The sequence below is a fragment of the Stenella coeruleoalba genome (genome assembly GCF_951394435.1).
Source record: "Stenella coeruleoalba genome assembly, chromosome: X".
Lineage (NCBI taxonomy): Eukaryota > Metazoa > Chordata > Mammalia > Artiodactyla > Delphinidae > Stenella > Stenella coeruleoalba.
This window is the reverse complement of record NC_137152.1, coordinates 6,986,840-7,005,372: the sequence shown is the minus strand read 5'-3', so window position 1 is coordinate 7,005,372 and position 18,533 is coordinate 6,986,840. Positions and strand designations below refer to the sequence as shown.

The window sequence follows — 18,533 nt, the reverse complement described above, 5'->3', positions numbered from 1 at the left end:
TGTGGGCAGCTCCCAGCGCCGCGTCTGCACCCGGTGTTACGTGTATGGGCCCAATCCTGCGGTCGAACACAGCCCCCAAGCCTGGTTCTCCAGAGACTCCCCCCGAGGTGTTCAATGTCATCCTCACCCATTCTGTTGGCTTTACATTAGCCACAGTCAGGTTCAGAGCTTGCACGTGAGAACTCAGGCTGCTGTGACTATCTGGTTAAAGGGACCTCTCTCAGCAGATGGGGTGTCAGCGTCACAGCTGGCAGGGTGGTTTCGATTGGGATGGAGGCAGAGTGAGCCGGTGAGTGGATACCTTCCCGTGGCTACGTGCCACGCCCTAAGCTACACCTGGGCACTGGGGACAGAGATGCTATCGGTCACTCCCGGGAATAACAAGCGAGCACAGCAGATCACGACAGACCACGCCTGGCTTTCAGCAACTTCCGTGTAAGGCTGGCTGCCGCAGGGGGCTGCTATGTTACTGTTTTGTAGATGGTAGCTGGGACGATAAGTGGAAAGATCTAGGGGAGAGGAACCGATGGTGATGGGAGATGGGAAGGTTCTTGAAAAGGGGAGGGAACTGGGACCCAGAGCCAGGAGTTTGCACGTGACAGGTGTAGCTGGGAGTGTAGCTTGGGTGCAAAGAGAAGCCTGCTCCTATCAGGCGGCTTCTGTTTGATTTCAATTTATTGGCCAGTTTATTTACCACACCTTAAGAAACGTTTAAATGAGTCTACTTATTCCCCCTATTCCAAAGATACCCTCTTCGAGGTTTACAGTTGTGTTTTCTGGTGGCCGTTTCTCTCAAGAACTTTGCTCTAGGGTAAGTATATTCCTAATAGGAGTCCCCCATCCCCCAGAGGATTTCACTTCAAGTTTCAGGAGAAGGTAACACTGTAACAGTCCCTGCTTCCTTCCACCATGGGTACCGCCCCCCACCCTCCCCCCACCCCGAGGCTCCCCAAGCCCTCCCCCATCACGGGTCCCCCTCCCCGCGACCCCCACGTGGTCCTCCAGGTGGAGCTGCGTCTTCCTTTGCTTACCTTGCAAATGGATGAAGACACTTGGGAGAAAAAGGAGCCAGACTGGAAGAAAAAGAAAAACAACATTCCACCCACTTCTGCGTCTTTTTGTAAGGGTACGTTATCTGCTTCCCACCCTCTCCCAGCCCTTTTCATGCATCTCACCAAGTGATCTGCAGGCTTCCACCAACAGTGACCGCCACCAGCACCCACAGGTGCACAGAAACCTTTCCGTGAATATAAGGAGCACCTCAAGGACCTTAGGAACAGCACCCACATGTGGGCAGCCGGGGAAAAAAAAAAAAAAAGGTCTCTGTGCAGTGAGGGGAAGCTTGGGTTCCCGAAATAAAGTGGGAGCCTCGACGGACAAACATTTTTAGAATCACTGCGGCAATGGGTTCCATGCATCTGAGGATGAAAGCTGGACAATCTGGACTCAACCCAGTTTCCTTCACAGCACACAGAAACCCCTTCGAAGCTATGAATATGCCACCAGCATCGTTGCTGAAGCCACCAGAGCCCGCGTCCCACACGCATCTATCCCGGGAAGCTCTGCCCCGCGCTGTGCAAGCCCACTGTGCTTGCTACAAAGGTCTCCCCGGGGCCTCCCCGTGGCTTTAGCAGCAGGGCTTGGGGTGCTCAGAGCTTCACCCCAAATCCACCACGTGGGAACACGCTTGGTCAACTTGGCAAGACTTAAAAAAGAGAAAAACAAAACCAGGCAAGGCTGAACCCCAGACAACACTGGGGCAGAGGGAGGAAGGGGTGGGCCAGCCCCTGGCTCTGTTCCAGCCCAGGATCGAGCTGCGATTAGAGGAAACGACACCACGACCTTCTTTTGTGATCCATGTGTACAGCCAAACGCAGCCCGTCTCGTCTCGTTGCGTCTGGCTACCACGGGGACAACTACGTCACATCCGTTCACTGACGAAAGTGGCGTCAGTGGAAACACCTGGCCGCGGCTGACACAGAGCAGACTCCGGCCAACGTTTCCAGATGTCTGTCCGCATCGTGCCCAGTGTCCGCTCACCAGTATCCTACCACCTTAGGTTCTGCTGACTACTCAAAGCTCATCCTTGAACTCCAACTCCCAGCAAACCAACCCCACTTGACAGGAGAAAATTCATCCGCTTTGACTTTCTACAACAGCCAGCCTGAAACACAGTAACACAAAGGAAACGTACTAAAAAGCATGCTCCCTTTCTATCGTAACGGGGCAGCTGACCCTCCTGCCATCGCGACCCCGAAAGCGGCCCTCCCGTTTATTCCTGGAGAAAACGCAGAGCTCCGTCTACACTCAGGGGTGTCAGCGTGGGCCCCAGAGGTGCCGACCAAGACGAAGAAAGACACCCACCAAGTTCTCTATCAAAATAGAGCAATTTATTCAAGACACTGAATATGATCTGTTGATTCTCTCTTGAAACAAATGAGCTACGACGCACAAGGTGATTCTCTTTCTGGGAGCGCGTGAGGGTGAGGGGCGGGGGGGAGCACGAGACGGGGGCCGTGTGGATGGAACAGAATCTGGAAAACGCGGACAGAAGCACATCTGGCTGCACGTCTGACACAGACAATAAAATCCGCAGAAGCCAGAATTCACCTCAGTGAGCGGCGGGAGGAATGGTTCTGCGTTTGACAAGAAACACCATTAAAAAAGAAAAAGGTGGAACAGAGGTTAAAAGGGAAAACAACAAGGAACAAAAGCAGACCCTTACGTTTGACAAAGTGCACTTCACTTGGCTCCAAGATCTATTTTTAGAAAGACAAAACGAACGTCACGTTCTGGGTGTCACGTGGGGCCAGACGTGCCCCGTGGGGCAGCATCCCTTTCCCAGGTGTGCGCAGAATGAGTTCTCAGTCACCGCAAACCCAACCGAAAATCCCGGGGAGAGTCGTTGTGTTACTCCTGCTTTCAGAATCGAGGTCCCATTTGGTCACCGAGACTGAGGCTTTTACTTCCAGGTGTTAGAAGCTGTACACGACGCCCAACGCTAACACGAGCCACGGGGCACCGATGACAGGGAGGCGACCGCTGAGCGCTGGCTGGCACGGTGCAGCTGGTAAGCAGCGTCTGCGGCTCAGGGCACGGCTGCCGTCCTGCTGAGAGTGGGGACGGGTTTCCAGGGGCGCTGGCTGCCTCCTCGTCTTGCCTCCCTGGGGCCCCTGGGAGGCTCCCTCCCAGTGGCCGGCCGAGGACGCCAGGAACGTGGACGGTCTGCCTTCCTTAGCCTCAGGTCACTGCCAGGGCCGGGATCGAGCCCCGTGTCAGCGGCCTCACGGCCCTCGGCTCCAACCCGGCAAGTCCCAACTGGTTCAGATTTACCAAGAGGCTAAAGTCGGCGCTTGGAGACCCTGGGTGCCGACCGTCCGGTGAGCATCGTGTCGCGAACCGACCGTCTTCACCCGCCAGCAGGCTTTGGCTCGTCAAACGCAAACTGTGTCCTGACCCTGGACAGCGGATGCCTGCAGACGTGACACATTTCCATTGGGTGAGGGGGTCCAGATGGTGTTCGTCTAGACCCCCCCGAGCTGCACCCCAAACCTAGTACCTTCTTGGTGGCAGGGCGTTACCAGTGCGCCCGGGGACATCTGCCATCTTCACAGACGGCAGTGGAGACCCTGGAGGACTTTGATCTTCTTAAAGGCCAAGCGTTTAGGCAACAGGTCCCAAGTGAAACGCTCCGCTCCCACATAACCAGGGCACGTGTTGGTCTCCTGCAGACGGGGCTCGAGTAACTCGCAGATCCACGGAAGCCCATAAATGATCCGAGGAAGATGAATGCACTCTGGCTCGCGGGGCTGGTCCCGGGACAACCCGAGGCTTGCAGGAGGGCCTGGTCTGCTCTGCCCGTTAGCTTTTGACTCCACGGACAGACAGCACCCTCTAAGTGACACCGGGCCTTGTTGCTGGAACACACACACACGGCTGCACCCTGCCTGCCGCCAGCCCCCCGGGCCCGGCCCCCTGCCCCATCCCAGCCTGTGGCTGCAGGAAGACGGACGAACCCAGAGGCCCTGTCTTCCGCTGCTTCCCCGCTGCTAATTTAAAAGATGGGTCAGCGTCGGGTTACGACAACAAAAGTACAAAGGTCACCTGATCCAATGAAAGGAAAACTCCTCTAGGAACACAAAGCCACGTTTAATTTTTTAAAAACAGTAAAAAGATTCATTATTACAAAAAGAAAACCTTTCTCCTCCTCTGTTGCAAGAGGAAGAAACTATGAAGGGGACAGAAATTATTAGTGACACTCTACCTACGGAATTCACCTTCAGGACCGAAAACCTCTCTCCCTGTTCGTTTTTGTCGATATTAGACCCAGTGAGATCCTGGAGCCCGTCCCGTCAGCTGTGCAAGGACCAGCCGAGGTGCTCTTGGTGGGGGGACCACAAGTGGCCCCGCGGCCCGAACGATGCCAGGCGGCATCCTGCCCAGTGGACGGCTGTGACGGCCCCTTTCACGCCGCTGGTCCTGGGAACACTTCTTGGGTCCAAAGGCACGCTTCTCCAGGTCTCTCCTGCTGCCTACTATGTGGTCAACACACCCTGAAACACGCCAAGGTCGTCTTCGAGCTGGAAGGGCTCGGAGTTTCCTCTCTGCTGTAGAACAGTCCCAACGCCGACCCCAGAGCTGGCCCCTTCCCACACAGATTCCTCACTGCCTCTCGACAGGCTGAAAGTGAAGGGAAAAAGCTACCTCAGACCCTGCCTGTGTCTTCCTAAACTTTATTTTTTTTTTTAAATATGAATCACACAAAGCTCTCTATGTCTGATGGCCATTTTAGGATTTTAAAATTGTTTTAACATAAAAATATTTTTTTTTCTCCAAAAATACTCTGGGTTCTTTCTCTTATAAGTCACTTATTTTTTTCTTCCTCCTGTAAAAAGTCCCCCTGCCCTGCCTTCTTACATAAAGCACTTATTATGCGCCAAAAGTGCCCTTGAGACCTAAGACGGGAAGCAACTATGAGGAAGGGGCGGAGAGAGTGCGCGAGGGGGAGGGGGGGGAGGGGAGGGCGAGAAAGCCCCGCCTGTCAGAGACTCTGTGAGGGCGTGATGCCAACCGAGACCACGAAGGAAGGAAGGAAGGAAGGAAGGAGGTGGAGGGGGCAGGCGACATCAGCAAAGAAGCAACAAACCCAAAACAGTTTCCACCTCAGACCCAAGGCCCCCAGACGACAGGATTCCAGCCCATAGAAAAACCACGTGACAAAGAGTCTAGAAAATAGAAAGTGTTGGGATTACAAAGCTGCCCGTGTCATCCGTACAAACTGGTCTTTGAACATCCTGGTGAGAGTAACTGTAGTGTCCAAATTTTTAGGAAGAAAAAAAAAAAAAACCCACCACGTGAGGAGTTCCCCACCCCCCTTTTGGTTTATCACAGCATTTTTTTTCTTTTTCTATTTGGCACAGTTTTTTTTTTTTCTTTTCCTCTCAGCCATCAGAGCCTGTTCTGGATGGAAACCAAACCGTGCACCGTCTAGCTGGTGGCTTCGTGCTTCCCAGGCTGAATGTTCCAGGTGGAAACCATTCTTTTCCCCCTTTGATATGACTGTGTGTATGTTTTTGTTTTAAACTTCTTGATAAAGATTACAAAAAAATAGAGACTCCTGTGGCCAGGGATGAGTTGATTTCAAAGTACACTCTAAGGTCAAGTTCATACAGTTTTGGAGCTGACAGAATCGTGTTTGAATAGTGCTACAACCCCACACATTCACTGCTGGTCCGTTAGAATTCTCTTCTTGTTTCTAAAATACTTCGTGTTTACTTTCGCAGATCTAAGACACACACCTGGAAGGAGAGAGAAAGTTCCTGTTATCTCGAGACACGACACAAGACGCCTTTAGAGCAGAGGATGGCAAACGGCCCGTGGACCAAATCCAGCCTGTTACCCACTTCTGACAAAGTTTTATTGGTACACAGTAGAGAGGGTTCAGAGCATCTCTAACGACAGGCTAACGTCTGAGCACCTGACCAACCAACCCCAGGCAAACAGGACAGAGGGGAACAGCCAGGTCAAGGGCTATGCTGGGAACTAATGGGGTGGCCACAGCCATGGGCGGGTGTCACAGACCAGACACCGACACGGCGGGGCAGAGGGCAAAGCACGCCTGAGCACACATCGGGGGCCGGGCTGACATCTGGCCAGCCAGCCCACTGCCACCTGCCCTACAGCTCATGGCAGTTCCAAGTGCAGGCGTGAATCCAGAAGCTAGACATCTTCGGGGATCAGCAGAGGGCCACCGGGACCCCGGAGACCCGTGGAATGCAAAGTCGGGCCTTTATCAGCAGAGGGCCCAGCAGGCTGGGAGCCAAGGCAGGACCAAGTTTCTCAGCCTCGGCACCTGCGCTCCTTGGGGCCGGTCACGTCTCTCCTGTGGGCGTCCTGTGCCCTGCAGGAGGTCTGAGCAGCAGCCCTGGCCTGCGCCCACCAGATGCCAGTAGCCCCCCGACCAGAGCGGTGGCACCCAAAACGCCTCCAGACGCTGCAGATGTCCTCCAGGGGGCAGAATCACCCCGGCTGCGGACCACCAATTTCACCGAGAAAACGCCATTCAGGAAGTCAGAGAGACGGCTGCTCCCAGAGGCCCGGCATTTTCCTTCACCAACACACTGGCCGCGGAGCTCGGACGCCACCACAGCGCCGGAAGCCCCCGCGGGTATCAGGGGTCTGACTTTTCGCGTCTCCACCGCCGAGCCCTCCGCCCCCCCGGAAACTACAGGTGCTGCTTACGGAGCCGTCCGACGCACTGGCGCCCACTTTGTCCCCTCGGGCGTTCCAGCACACCTCGAAGATGCCGCCGGTGCCTCGGTAGCTGTGGACGAGACTTCCGCTCTGCAAAGCAAAGCCACCGTCACTCGCAATGCAGAGCGCCGACGTGGACCCCCAGGGTGTCAGCACAGAAACGTTCAAACATAGAAACTAACGGAGTTTTCAGTGGCCGTAACGCGCCTCTCAGACCTGCTGCCACGGGGGGCACAGCTGACCTACGGCAGCCCGCGGAGTCGACCTAAACATGTTGCAGCCGAGGTCACGCCTCCCAGGGGTCATTCCCGGGGGCCAGCGACCGAGGGTGGCAGGGGGACTGAGGCAGCCGGGGAAGGGGCACGTCAACAAGATCTCGCGTGTGTTTATATTTAGAGAAGGCGTCCATCGCACTGAAGATTAAAGAGACCCTCGACATGTCTCAAAGAGTTCTGTGACTTATAAAAAAAAGTAAGTAAAGGGGTAAAATGATTTAATGACTTGCTGACAGCAGGAGTTATCTAACTGATGATGTCATTTCAGAAATCCATCCATCACTATTTCCAGCGAGAGCTCCATGAACAGACGGCTACACGCTAATGTCTGTTTTCCGGGTGGCCCATCTGGGGCTCTGAAGCCGGGCTCGGCACCAGGCTGGCTCCACGTAAGGGCCGCCGTTGCCTCTTACTCGCGGAGAAGACATGAGCACGTGAGGCGGCTCCTGGGAAGCCTGAGGTCTCAGTGGACCACCCTCGGGCCCCAACGCCCCGCCCCGCCAGCTAACGTGGCTCCCGCACCGCCCCCCTGCACCAGCCACAAGGGGGAGCGGGCTTGAGAAAGTACATCCATCCAAATGCCACCCAGGCCTAAAGGAATCGGGAAGGAGCGTGGGAACAAACAGGAGGGGAGGGATTTCCCTGGCGGTCCAGTGGTTAGGACTCCGCGCTTCCACTGCAGGGGGCACGAGTTCAATCCCTGGTCGGGGAACTAAGATCTCACGTGCTGCACAGGGCGGCCAAAAAATACAAAAGACAAAACGAAACAAACAAAAAAAAAACCCCCCAGAAAACCAGGAGAGGAGAGGCCATTTCATCCATCCTGAGGCCACACAGGATGGATTGCTGGCTGTCTGCAGTGATCCCTCCCATAGCACATTTCCCTCTTCCATTAGCAGGAGACACAAGAGCCCAGTATACTCAAACACCGTCTCCTTTTACTTCTGTGACAGCACAACCAACAGGGACATTCCTGCTGCTACCCAAACATGAAACACCTCCCTTCAAAAAATCAAAATGCCGTGACAACAGCCAACGGATATTCCCCACGGTCCTTGATTTTGTTCCCTGAAGAAGCTACAGGAGCTGGTGTGGAGCAGAGGCGGTCAGGGCTGGCCTCCCCCGGACGGCCGTTCCCCCTGGAAAGCTCGGATGGAATGCCACTTCTGACCTAGACCTCAGTACCCACAGGGCAGCGTCTCGGGTGGGAAGATGACTGGGTTACGATCGTCCAAGGTGACTGCTCATGCCCAAGAGAAGGAAGAGGCAGGTGGAGGGCTTACCCGCCAAGGACTCAGAAAAAGCAACGAGTCGATGGGCGTCCCTGGCGGGGAAGACCGACCGCCCCCACGGAACACAGGGCAGATGGCACCGGGTCTGGGGTCCACCCGGGGAGCTGGGGTTTGTGTCACGGCTCCGCGTCTGAGGTGAGGCATTCCTGAGCACACACTCATTCCCTGGTTGCCGTTCCGGGCGTGGGCCACCAAAAACACGACTGTGGGGGCGCTCCCTCTGGAGAGGAGTGGGCAGTGGGAATCAGGGAATTACCTGAGTGTTCCAGATGTGCACACACTTGTCAAAGGAGCCGCTGGCCAAGTGCTTCCCGTCGGGGCTAAAAGCTACACTATAGACTGGTTCCTGGTGTTTGGTGAGTGTGTGGATGCAAACACCCCGCTCCACGTCCCACAGTCGAACTGTAGAGTCGAACGAAGCACTGGAAAGACGGGAGAGAAAACGTCACCACAACACACGCGGGGTCCTGACTGTTTCCCTAAGACGCGGCACGGACAGCAGGCGCTGCTCTCCCTTCCTGGCTCTTACGTTTCGAGACAACAAGCGGGTACACTCTTCCTCTTCTAAACCGTGAACCAGATACACTGAAAACAAAGCCACGGTCGTAAAACAAATCTTCTCCTTTTGTTGGGTGCTGTTACGAGGGAAACAAACTGACGTCCACACTCATTTGTCTGTGTGTTTTTCTAAGATATGAATGATACGTACTTTTGTATTCACTACATTTTCTAAAGTGCTCCCACAACTTACCAACACAACATCTATCGTTGCCAACTAAAACAGTGCTGAGAGCCGTATTTGGGGAAATACCAAACCGAGCGAGTACAGAATTAAAATATAATTGCATCCAAATACACAATTGCACTCCTGGGAGCTGCAAATTTCAGTAATTTCCAAATTTGAAAGAAGAGTACACAGCACAAAGATGCTTCACCCGGCGCTCCTTCTCTCTGCAGGGGCTTCCAGGCAGCAGCATGTCCCTCTATGCTCGTTAAGTAGAACGACCGCTTACGCTCGTAACGGGTGCCACGTGATACAAAGCACCTTCCAAGTTATAAAGAAAATCTGTACCCTAGACATTTAAGTGGATTTCACGACAGTTACTTGAAATAAGAGAGTAACAGCCTTCGTGTCTTTCTGGATCAGCCTTTCAGCCGACGTGGGACTTCCATCCAGTGTTTTCTAACAGGTGGCCTGGGGTCGGTCCTCTCAGTTCCAAGAGTCCTTGCTGCCGGGCGAGGCCGCCCACCCCACAGCTACACCACAAAGACGGAGGGCTCTCCCTCATTTATAGGAGGGCCATGCCACCTGCCACTTCTCCCCACAACCCTGTTCTCTGCACCTATACAGAACCAACCCACTCGTGCTTCCTGGCAGGGAAACATTCCTTGCAAGCCTGGTCTTTCCCAGGCCAAACAGCTAAACATACACCCACGCTCTGTTGGATCACGGTCTCCGGACCCCTAAGTAATCCGGAAATTCAGCCTCAGAATCTCTTTAGTTCGTTTTTCTAAAGGTTCGTGTTAAAATATCATATTGGGATTGGAACGTTATATCGTGCATGGGGTCCAATGAGCGCGGGGACAAGTCTGCTGACCGCAGCCTAAGTGACGTAGTTCTGCGGAGGCCACTGTGGTGACCTACAACCACTCTTCCCAATTCTGGCATCTGACTGACTAGCCACTCCTCTGCCTCCAACGCTGGTGTCTTGGCGGGAGGGGGGCATTCACTGTATAAACGGTTAGGTCAGATCTGGCTGCGGCTGGGGAGAGTTTACCACCATTCAGCATTCTCACCACCTGCAGCTCCAAGTTGAACCAAGTACACCGAGCCCGAGGTCCAAGCTGAATTGTTTCCTTTCTCCATCAGGAAAGCAAAGCGCCGGGGGCCCGGACATGTATTGATTCCTCTCACCAGCCTCATGGTTAAGACCGTCCTTACCTCGAGTTAGCCGTCACGTGGTAATTTATGTCTCGGGGCCCTTTCAAAATCAGCCGCCTCTCCGTTCTTTGGAAGGGTGTAAGCACATTTGGAAGACAACTTGGCAACATTTTCTGGGCTCTCTGGATATGAATAACGTTTCCCGGCCATGTTGCTGGCTCAGCCACAGTGAGCACGGCTACTTTTAGGAACCGAGACCGGGCTGAGGGCTGTCTCCCCTTTACCTTGCTAGCATGATGTTGGAGTTGGGGTTGCTGGTGGCTGGCCCGGTGGGACTCCACTTTATGGTATATATTTCTTTGCTGTGAGCTTGAAGGTCATGAACACACGTATCCTGCTTCATACTCCAGATCTAGAGAACACATTGGGGACAAGGTGAGCAACGGCTGCTTCTCCCACCGGGGGAGGTTCTCCACCATCCCTGCTGGGAGCGTTCCTTAGGTTCCCGCCTCTGGGAAGCTCACGCCCAGCGGGGTGGGCAGCTGGCAGACTGGCCAGCAGAGGGGCCGGCTGAACACTAGGGGGCGCCCATGAGAAAGGCCGCAGGAAGGGCAGGATGAAGCAGGAGGTCACTGCAGGACAGCGACTTGCCATTTGCCAAGCGGGAACAGCGCTCAGAACAGAATATGCAGCCGGGGGAGCAGTGAATGTTAAGACCAGCACTGAGTACAGGGGGTCGTCTGGGGTCAAACGGCTCAGCCTTTTAGAATGCTTTACCTTTAATGTCATGTCATCAGAGCAGGATGCTAGCAACATCCCAGAAGGGTCCCATTTGATGGCATTGACCTCATTCTGAAAGAGAGCAAAGGGTTTCAAAAAGAAAGAAGGGCCTGGGCGCAGTAATACAACCTTCCAGCAGGGGGAGGAGCGCACCGTCCTCTGCAAAAAGCCTACTTGCATCCACCCTGGATAGAAAAGAACACGCCCAGGCCACGTGCACATGCCCCCTTTCCTTACTCCGCCTAGCTCCGTGATACGAAATGTACAGCCGTGTGCCACACATAACCAGCCACCCCCATCTCAGCTCTCTAAGGAGAAAAAAAAAACACAACTAGGAAGGAAGCCGAATGAATTTACACAGCGTAAGGGCAGCACGTAAAACCAGGAAGACCTGTAAGTTATTTTAAAGCTGACTCGGAAAGCCATTTTCCGGCTCACTCTTGATACAGCAGCTGCCCGCTCTGTCTAAATCTGTCAGGACACGTCTCTTTTGGTGCTGAGTGGAGGGGGAGGAAACGTAAAGAAGCAAGGATGCCAGAGGGGTAAACCCAGGCCCAAGACGCTGTGACCTGAACACACACACGCAGACGAGCACACGTTACCTGGCTACTTTCAGAGCAAACAGAGCCAAGTAAACAGAACGCCGTAACTCGGCCCATATGGAAAGCTCTAGCAGGCGGGCCAGTGTGCGAAGGGGACCGGGGCGGGGGGGAGGCGCAGAAAGGAACAAGGCCGCAGGCGGCCTTCCGGTTCTGGAGGCCAGGGGACCTCGAGGCTAAATCCTGGAGGACGAGGCAAATGCTCCCGTGGGCAAGGGAGCCGCCTGCAGCTGAGTGGAGGCGGGGACGATGTGCCCGGCGGGGTGGGCCGGGGAGAGACGGCGGGAGCCAGCCGCGGGTCTCGGGCCTCCCATTTCTAGTAGGGGGACCGTGGAGCCCCGTCCCGTTCCCTCATGCCTGTTGCTGCAGCCTAACAATTAACTCATTTCACACCCATAATTAACTTCCCAATTAATCCCACGCTGCTAAGTGCTCTGGTTTGGATGATAAATGGTAATGGTCACGCTACTTGCTAAGGGCACTGAGTGCTGAACGGTGCGAGACAGGGAGGGATAAGGCTGCATCTGTGTTCCATGTGGTACCCGTGGTGGAAGGCCCAGAAAAAAGGGAGGGATTGGAGCCTGCAGTACAAGGAGCGGGTCTGTGGGTGAGCCCGGGAGGTCGAGGCGGTCGGACAGAGGGTGTGCACAGGCAAGCGGACCCAGGAGGACACCAAGAGAGGCGGTGCCTGGCGAGAGGTGCGCACCGGGGACAAGGGCAGCGTGGGAGGCTCTGAGTGTAACTGCTGAGAACAGAACCCGAGGGCGCATCTCCAAGGGCCTGCCTGCAAGAGGGAGCTGGTGCCCACTGACTGTCCCCAGTCGAACCCCCTCGCATCTTCCAGGGTGCAAGTGGACTTTCCTCTCCCTCCCTCTGCAGCCCAAGTCACAATTCCCAGAAAGCACCCAGAAACGGCTCACAGGGTCTCGGGAAGAAATCAGCTGGACTACATTTAGCTCACAGCGTGTGTGGAATGATGGGCTGCAATGAGACCCGTTTAAAGAGCCAGGTGGTGCGATGGCACAAAAGTCCCGAATGGGGCATACGGCAAGTCACAAAGATTTCCTAGTGAAAGCTCGGGGACGGTCTAGGCGTAGAGGAGAAGTAAGTTTAGGTCAGAAAAATTAAAAAAGAAGGGTCTGTTTATAGCCACGACAAGATGGTAACGGGACAACTGGTCCCTGGGCTCTGAAAGAACCTTGTTTTGGAAGCAGGGACCTGTAGGGACAGATGCTGGAGGAAGTGGGTACTAAGGGAACGCAAGTGCCAAGGACAACGCAACTTATGTCAGGTAAGTTAGTGGCAAGGGACGCCGTGAGTCAAAGGTGGGGAACAGTGCAGGTGTGAGGCGCTCAAAGCCAGCAGGTCCTCCAGGAGGACCGGGGTAGAGGCGGGGGCGTTGCACACTAGAGGGATCTGCCAGGGAAAGGCTGCAAAGAGCCTCATGGGCTATGCGGGAGGATCTGATGATGCATCCAGAGAACAAAAACGCTAATTTGAAAAGACACACGCACCTCAATGTTCACAGCAGCGTTATTTACAATAGCCAAGACATGGAAGCAACCTAAGTGTCCATCAACAGATGAGTGGATAAGGAAAATGTGGTACACACACACACACACACACACACACACACACAGACACGGAATACTACTCAGACAAGAAAAGAATGAAATTCTGCCGCTGGCAACAACATGAACTTGGAGGGTGTTGTGCTTAGTGAATAAACTAAGTCAGACAAATATCGTACGCTATCACTTATATGTGGAATCCAAAAAAATACAACAAACTAGTGAATATAAGAAAAAAGAAGCAGGGCTTCCCTGGTGGCGCAGTGGTTGAGAGCCCGCCTGTCGATGCAGGGGACGCGGGTTCGTGCCCCGGTCCGGGAGGATTCCACATGCCGCGGAGCGGCTGGGCCCGTGAGCCATGGCCGCTGAGCCTGCGCGTCCGGAGCCTGTGCTCCGCAACGGGAGAGGCCACAGCAGTGAGAGGCCCCCGTACCGCAAAAAAGAAAAAAAAGAAAAAAGAAGCAGACTCACAGATACAGAGAACAAGCTAACGGTTATTGCTGGGGAGAGGGAAGGGGGAGGGGCAAGACGGGGAGGGGATTAAGAGGTACAAACTATTACGCATAAAATAGATAAGCTACAAGGATATAGTGTACAGCACAGGGAATATACCCAATATTTTATAATAACTATAAATAGATTATAATCTTCAAAAATTTGAATCGCTATGTTGTACACCTGAAACTTATATAATATTGTAAATTAACTACACCTCGATAAAAAAAATTAATTAATTAAAAAAAGGAATTCAGTGAGAAGTCAGCTGGTGTCTTGAGTTTCTTGGATTGAATGTTGTTTTCCACCAAATTTAGGAAAATTTGGCAAAATCATCGTTTCAAATAATTTTTCTGTTCCATTCTTTTCTTCTCTCTCCATTACACATATATGCTAGAGCTCTTCACACTGTCTCGTAGGTCATTAAGCCTCTATTCATTTGTTCAATCTTTTATCAGTTCTTCAAATTGGCTAGCTTCTGTGATCTCTCTTCAGGTTTACTAACCTTATTTCTGCAATCCCTCCACCATCCATTAAGATTTTAACTTCAGACATTCTACCTCTCAATTCTGAGATTTCCCCTTGACTGTTTTAAGAACAGTTTTCCTTCCTCTGCTGCCCTTCTGCATCTATTCACTCATTACAAACAGCCTTTCCTTTGTTTCCTCATACAGTCTAATAATAGCTACTTTAAAGTCTTTCCTGCAAAATCCAACATCTGGCTCATCTCAGGTCACTTTTTTTTTTTACACTGCCTTCCCAGATGGATAACTGGGTTAGCCAATCACCTGAGATAGCTACAACAGCCCAAGGAGCAGTGGGCTGCACAAGAACTGGTCTGCAGTCACAGCATCCTTTAACTCTAGGCAGAGAGGAGCCAGCTCCCAGCTCCCAGCACATTCGCACGAACCTGAGCCCCACAGTCAGAACTCGCACTTACTGTGTGTCCCTGGAACGTTTTGACCGGGCGGTCACAGCCGAGTCTGCAGACGTGGATACACATGTCTGTGCTACACGAAGCAAAGGTAGTGTTGTTCTGCCAATCCACGTCAAGGGCAGGGGCTGTGGAGCAGCAAATGGTCAGGGGGGAACATTTGCACTTAGCAGTTGTGCACAGAGCTCAGGCAACTTAGAAGAAGTAACAGCATCGTCAAGATGCCTAAGGACAAGATAAAGCAGCACCCCCAGTGTGGACACAGCCTCTGTCCCCCACAGACCTGAAGTCTGTCCTTCCCATTTGGAGGGATGCCCAGAGGCCTCCGGAGCGAGACCCCGTGACACCTCGGGCGGCATAAGCGCAGTCTCTTGCTCCCCTGGCACAGGTGAGACAGGGTAGGGGAGAAGCACGCCGTCTTCTCCCGCACCTTGCCGCTCCCAGGAATATCACTGTGCTGGGCTGACTGGATGTGTTTTAGATAGAGAGGAGAGGAAAAAGATTTCATATCCTGTGTTCAAGGTCTCCGCACTGAGAAAATCTCCCACAGGGACTTCCCTGGTGGTCCAGCGGTTAGGACTCTGTGCTCTCCCTGCCGAGGGCCCGGGTTCCATCCCTGGCTGGGGAACTGAAATCCCGCAGGCCACGTGCCGCGGCCCCCCAAAATCCCCCACCACACAATGAATGCATTCCACCAACTGGAGGATGCTCATCGTTGACAAGGGGACAGCCTGAGGGGACGCAAGTGACCTTATGGTGAACGCTGCCTCTGGCTCCTGGGCCTTTCTCAGGGGCGAGTGGCTCCAAGAGCTCTGTGAGGTTTGAGGGATGGTGACGGCCCTCTTCCCTTCTCCCGACCTCCCCGAGAGACGACTAAGCATCTTTGTTCTCTCCACACACTTCCTTGTTTCTGGACAAACAGAGGGTTAAGTCCTGCAAGCCCCTGGTGAGATCTTCATCGACAGATCGATCCCTGACCATGTCCCACGTGTGTTTCTTACAGGCAGGTCAGCACTGAATTGGGAGAAGAATCCAGCTTCCTCAGGATACGCTAACTCGGACTGCCCCTCCCGTGCTCAGCCTTAAAGCAAGAGGTGCACCCGTGCACACGCGCCAGCCTTCCACAGCTGCAGGGCTGGATCCCCTTGGCTCCCCTGTCCAGCTCTGTCCCCACACAGAGGCTACGGGTGGGAGGATGTGGCCGGGAGGCAGCAGGCTCTTTCAACACCCCAGGGCGTGCATCTCTGTGTCACACCCCCTGCAGAGCGGTCCAGCACGGGCCCACGGTTTCTGCTGCATTTCCCACGTGTGCCCAGTGGAACAAAGGAACCGGATCCACTTGGTCAGAAGGATGTTCCCGGGAGCCAGAGCGCGAAGAGCAAAGCCGCAGCTGCTGCTGTTTACGACACTGCAGGAGCCAAATCACGAATTCCTGGGCCAGCCTCTGCAGCGGGGTGTGCAATTAATACGCCTGGAAGAGGGACAATCTGGCGGGCGTTTCGGGGGCTGGTGACCAGCACCTGGCCGTTAAGAATTAACGTGCGCTGAACCCCTGCCATCTAAACGGAGGATGCTGTGTACTCAGGTGTCTGGCCCCATTCTGCGTCGATGCTGCTGCCAGGACCCTGCCCTGCCCCCGGGAGCTCACCATCCAGTGTGGGTGGGGCTAAGCTATTCTGGGGGTCTGTGTGGCCTCCCTGCCCACACTTGGCCAATGAGGTTTGACCGTCGGCAGCAGTCCAGGTACAGCCAAGCATTACTTCGCTTTTTTTAAAAAAAAAATTTAATTTTGAAATGCTTACGGAATCGCAGGACGCTGCAGAGATGTAATAGAGAGGCCCCACGTTGTACCCTTCCCCCCCGGTAGCATCTTATGCCCCTACAGTACAACGCCCAGCCCAGGAGGTGAACGCGCGCCACGTGTGTGCAGTGCGGCACTGTTTGATCACACGCGCAGGCCTGTGTAACGACCACCGCAGTCAAGATCCAGAACCCTGTTCCATCACCACGAGGACCTCCCTGTGCCACGTTACCAGCACACCGAGCCCCCCCGGACCACCCCTCAACTCTGGCTCCACATCTAACATTTCGTCATTTCGAGAATGTTATGTCAATGGCGTCATCCAGCACGTGACCCCTGCAGACGGGCTTTCTCCATGCGGCAGAACCCCCTTGAGAACCTATCCAAGCTGTCGCGTGTTATCAGTAGTCGATTGGTAACTGTTCCTTGTCACTGCTGAGCGGGGGAACGCCGTCAGGCTCTGAGCTGACACTTCCTGCTGTTGGTAAACAGCGGACGTGCCCCACCAGGCCTTCATGGCGAACACCTATGGGGCAAGGCGGTTTCACAGATCAACCCATCAAATGCTAAGGAAAGGTGGCCCTACCGCTCTCCCTGCCTGCGCTTCCTCCTGAAAAACAGCACCGTTTCTTTCCTTCCATCCTGGACAGTCTCTACCACACCACTTGTCACTACAAAGAAAGAGCAGAGAACACACAGAGCTTCCTGCCCCAGCAACGGGATACGGGTCGACCTCGTGGGCAGCAACACCGCAGGTGAGAAGCTCTCTCAGGACACAAGAGACATGTGGTCTGCGGGATGGAAAGCCATCCCATGGACCTTGGGAATGCTCTGGGAATACTAATTTCCGCTGGAAGCCTTGGTACACGAACTCTTAAGATAAAACTGTTAGACGAACCTTACTGATGGCTATTTTGGGCAAATCATCCTCTGAAAAACAGAAGCCAGAGCTCTCTTCATCACAGATATCCCCCACCACGTGCGCACGGATGTCAGCACACCTGGGGCTCTACGCCTCTGCCCTGTCACTGCATCTGTCCCGGCAGCAGAGGTAGGGATGGTCTTGGGATTTATGCCAAACACGATGGAAACCCACCAGGCTCACTTGCTTTGGTCTGCAGAGTCTACGGCACAGAAGTCTGACATGGAGACGACACACACAGATCAAAACCTGGAGGCTGGGGTGCCGGGGATGGGGAAGGGGGAATGGACAGTGAGCTCTTCATGGGTAAGGGGTCTCCTTACGGGATGACAGAAATGTCGTGCAACTAGACAGTGGCGAGTGCTTTGTATATTCTGCCCGCTCCAAACACACACACACAGAGACACAGACACACACAGGCGTGCGCACACACAGACACACACACACAGAGACACGTACACACACACAGGCGCACACACACACACCCACAGACACAGACACACACAGACACACACAGACACACACAGACACACAGGCACACACACACACAGACACACACACACAGAGACACGTACACACACACAGGCGCACACACACACACCCACAGACACAGACACACACAGACACACACAGACACACAGGCACACACACAGACACACAGACACACACACACACACACACAGAGACACGTACACACACAGGCACACACACACACACACAGACACACACACACACAGGCACACACACAGAGACACGTACACACACAGGCACATACACACACACAGGCACATACACACACACAGGCGCACACACACACACACACCCAGACACAGACACACACAGACACACACACACACAGACACAGACACACACACACAGACACACAGACACACACAGGCACACACACACACAGACACACACACACAGAGACACGTACACCCACAGGCACATACACACACACAGGCGCGCACACACACACCCACAGACACACACACCCACAGACACAGACACACACACACACAGACACACACACACAGACACAGACACACACAGACACACACACAGACACAGGCACATACACACACACACAGACACACACACACAGACACAGACACACAGACACAGACACACACACACACAGACACACACACACACAGACACAGACACAGGTCGGGACGCCAGGCTGCCTGCTCTTGGAGCCCTGCCCATTTCCTCGTGGGGAAATATAT

The 18,533-nt window shown here is 54.0% G+C and overlaps 1 protein-coding gene across 15 annotated transcripts in view; it reads right to left on the bottom strand.

Annotated features, from left to right (window-relative positions):
• Positions 1-2,416: 2,416 nt before the first annotated feature.
• The window catches only part of TBL1X (transducin beta like 1 X-linked), a 271,015-nt gene continuing 254,898 nt past the window's right edge, over positions 2,417-18,533 (bottom strand). For 14 of the 15 annotated variants that reach the window (XM_079910408.1, XM_079910415.1, XM_079910404.1 and 11 more), the window contains 6 exons: positions 14,588-14,709; positions 10,980-11,054; positions 10,487-10,614; positions 8,577-8,742; positions 6,742-6,843; positions 2,417-5,798 (listed from right to left, as the gene is read on the bottom strand). In XM_079910408.1, coding sequence (XP_079766534.1) covers positions 5,772-5,798; positions 6,742-6,843; positions 8,577-8,742; positions 10,487-10,614; positions 10,980-11,054; positions 14,588-14,709 — 620 coding nt within the window. In that variant the 3' untranslated portion in view covers positions 2,417-5,771. The remainder of the gene's footprint in view (positions 5,799-6,741; positions 6,844-8,576; positions 8,743-10,486; positions 10,615-10,979; positions 11,055-14,587; positions 14,710-18,533) is intronic. The other variant, XR_013825708.1, reaches the window with a different exon arrangement.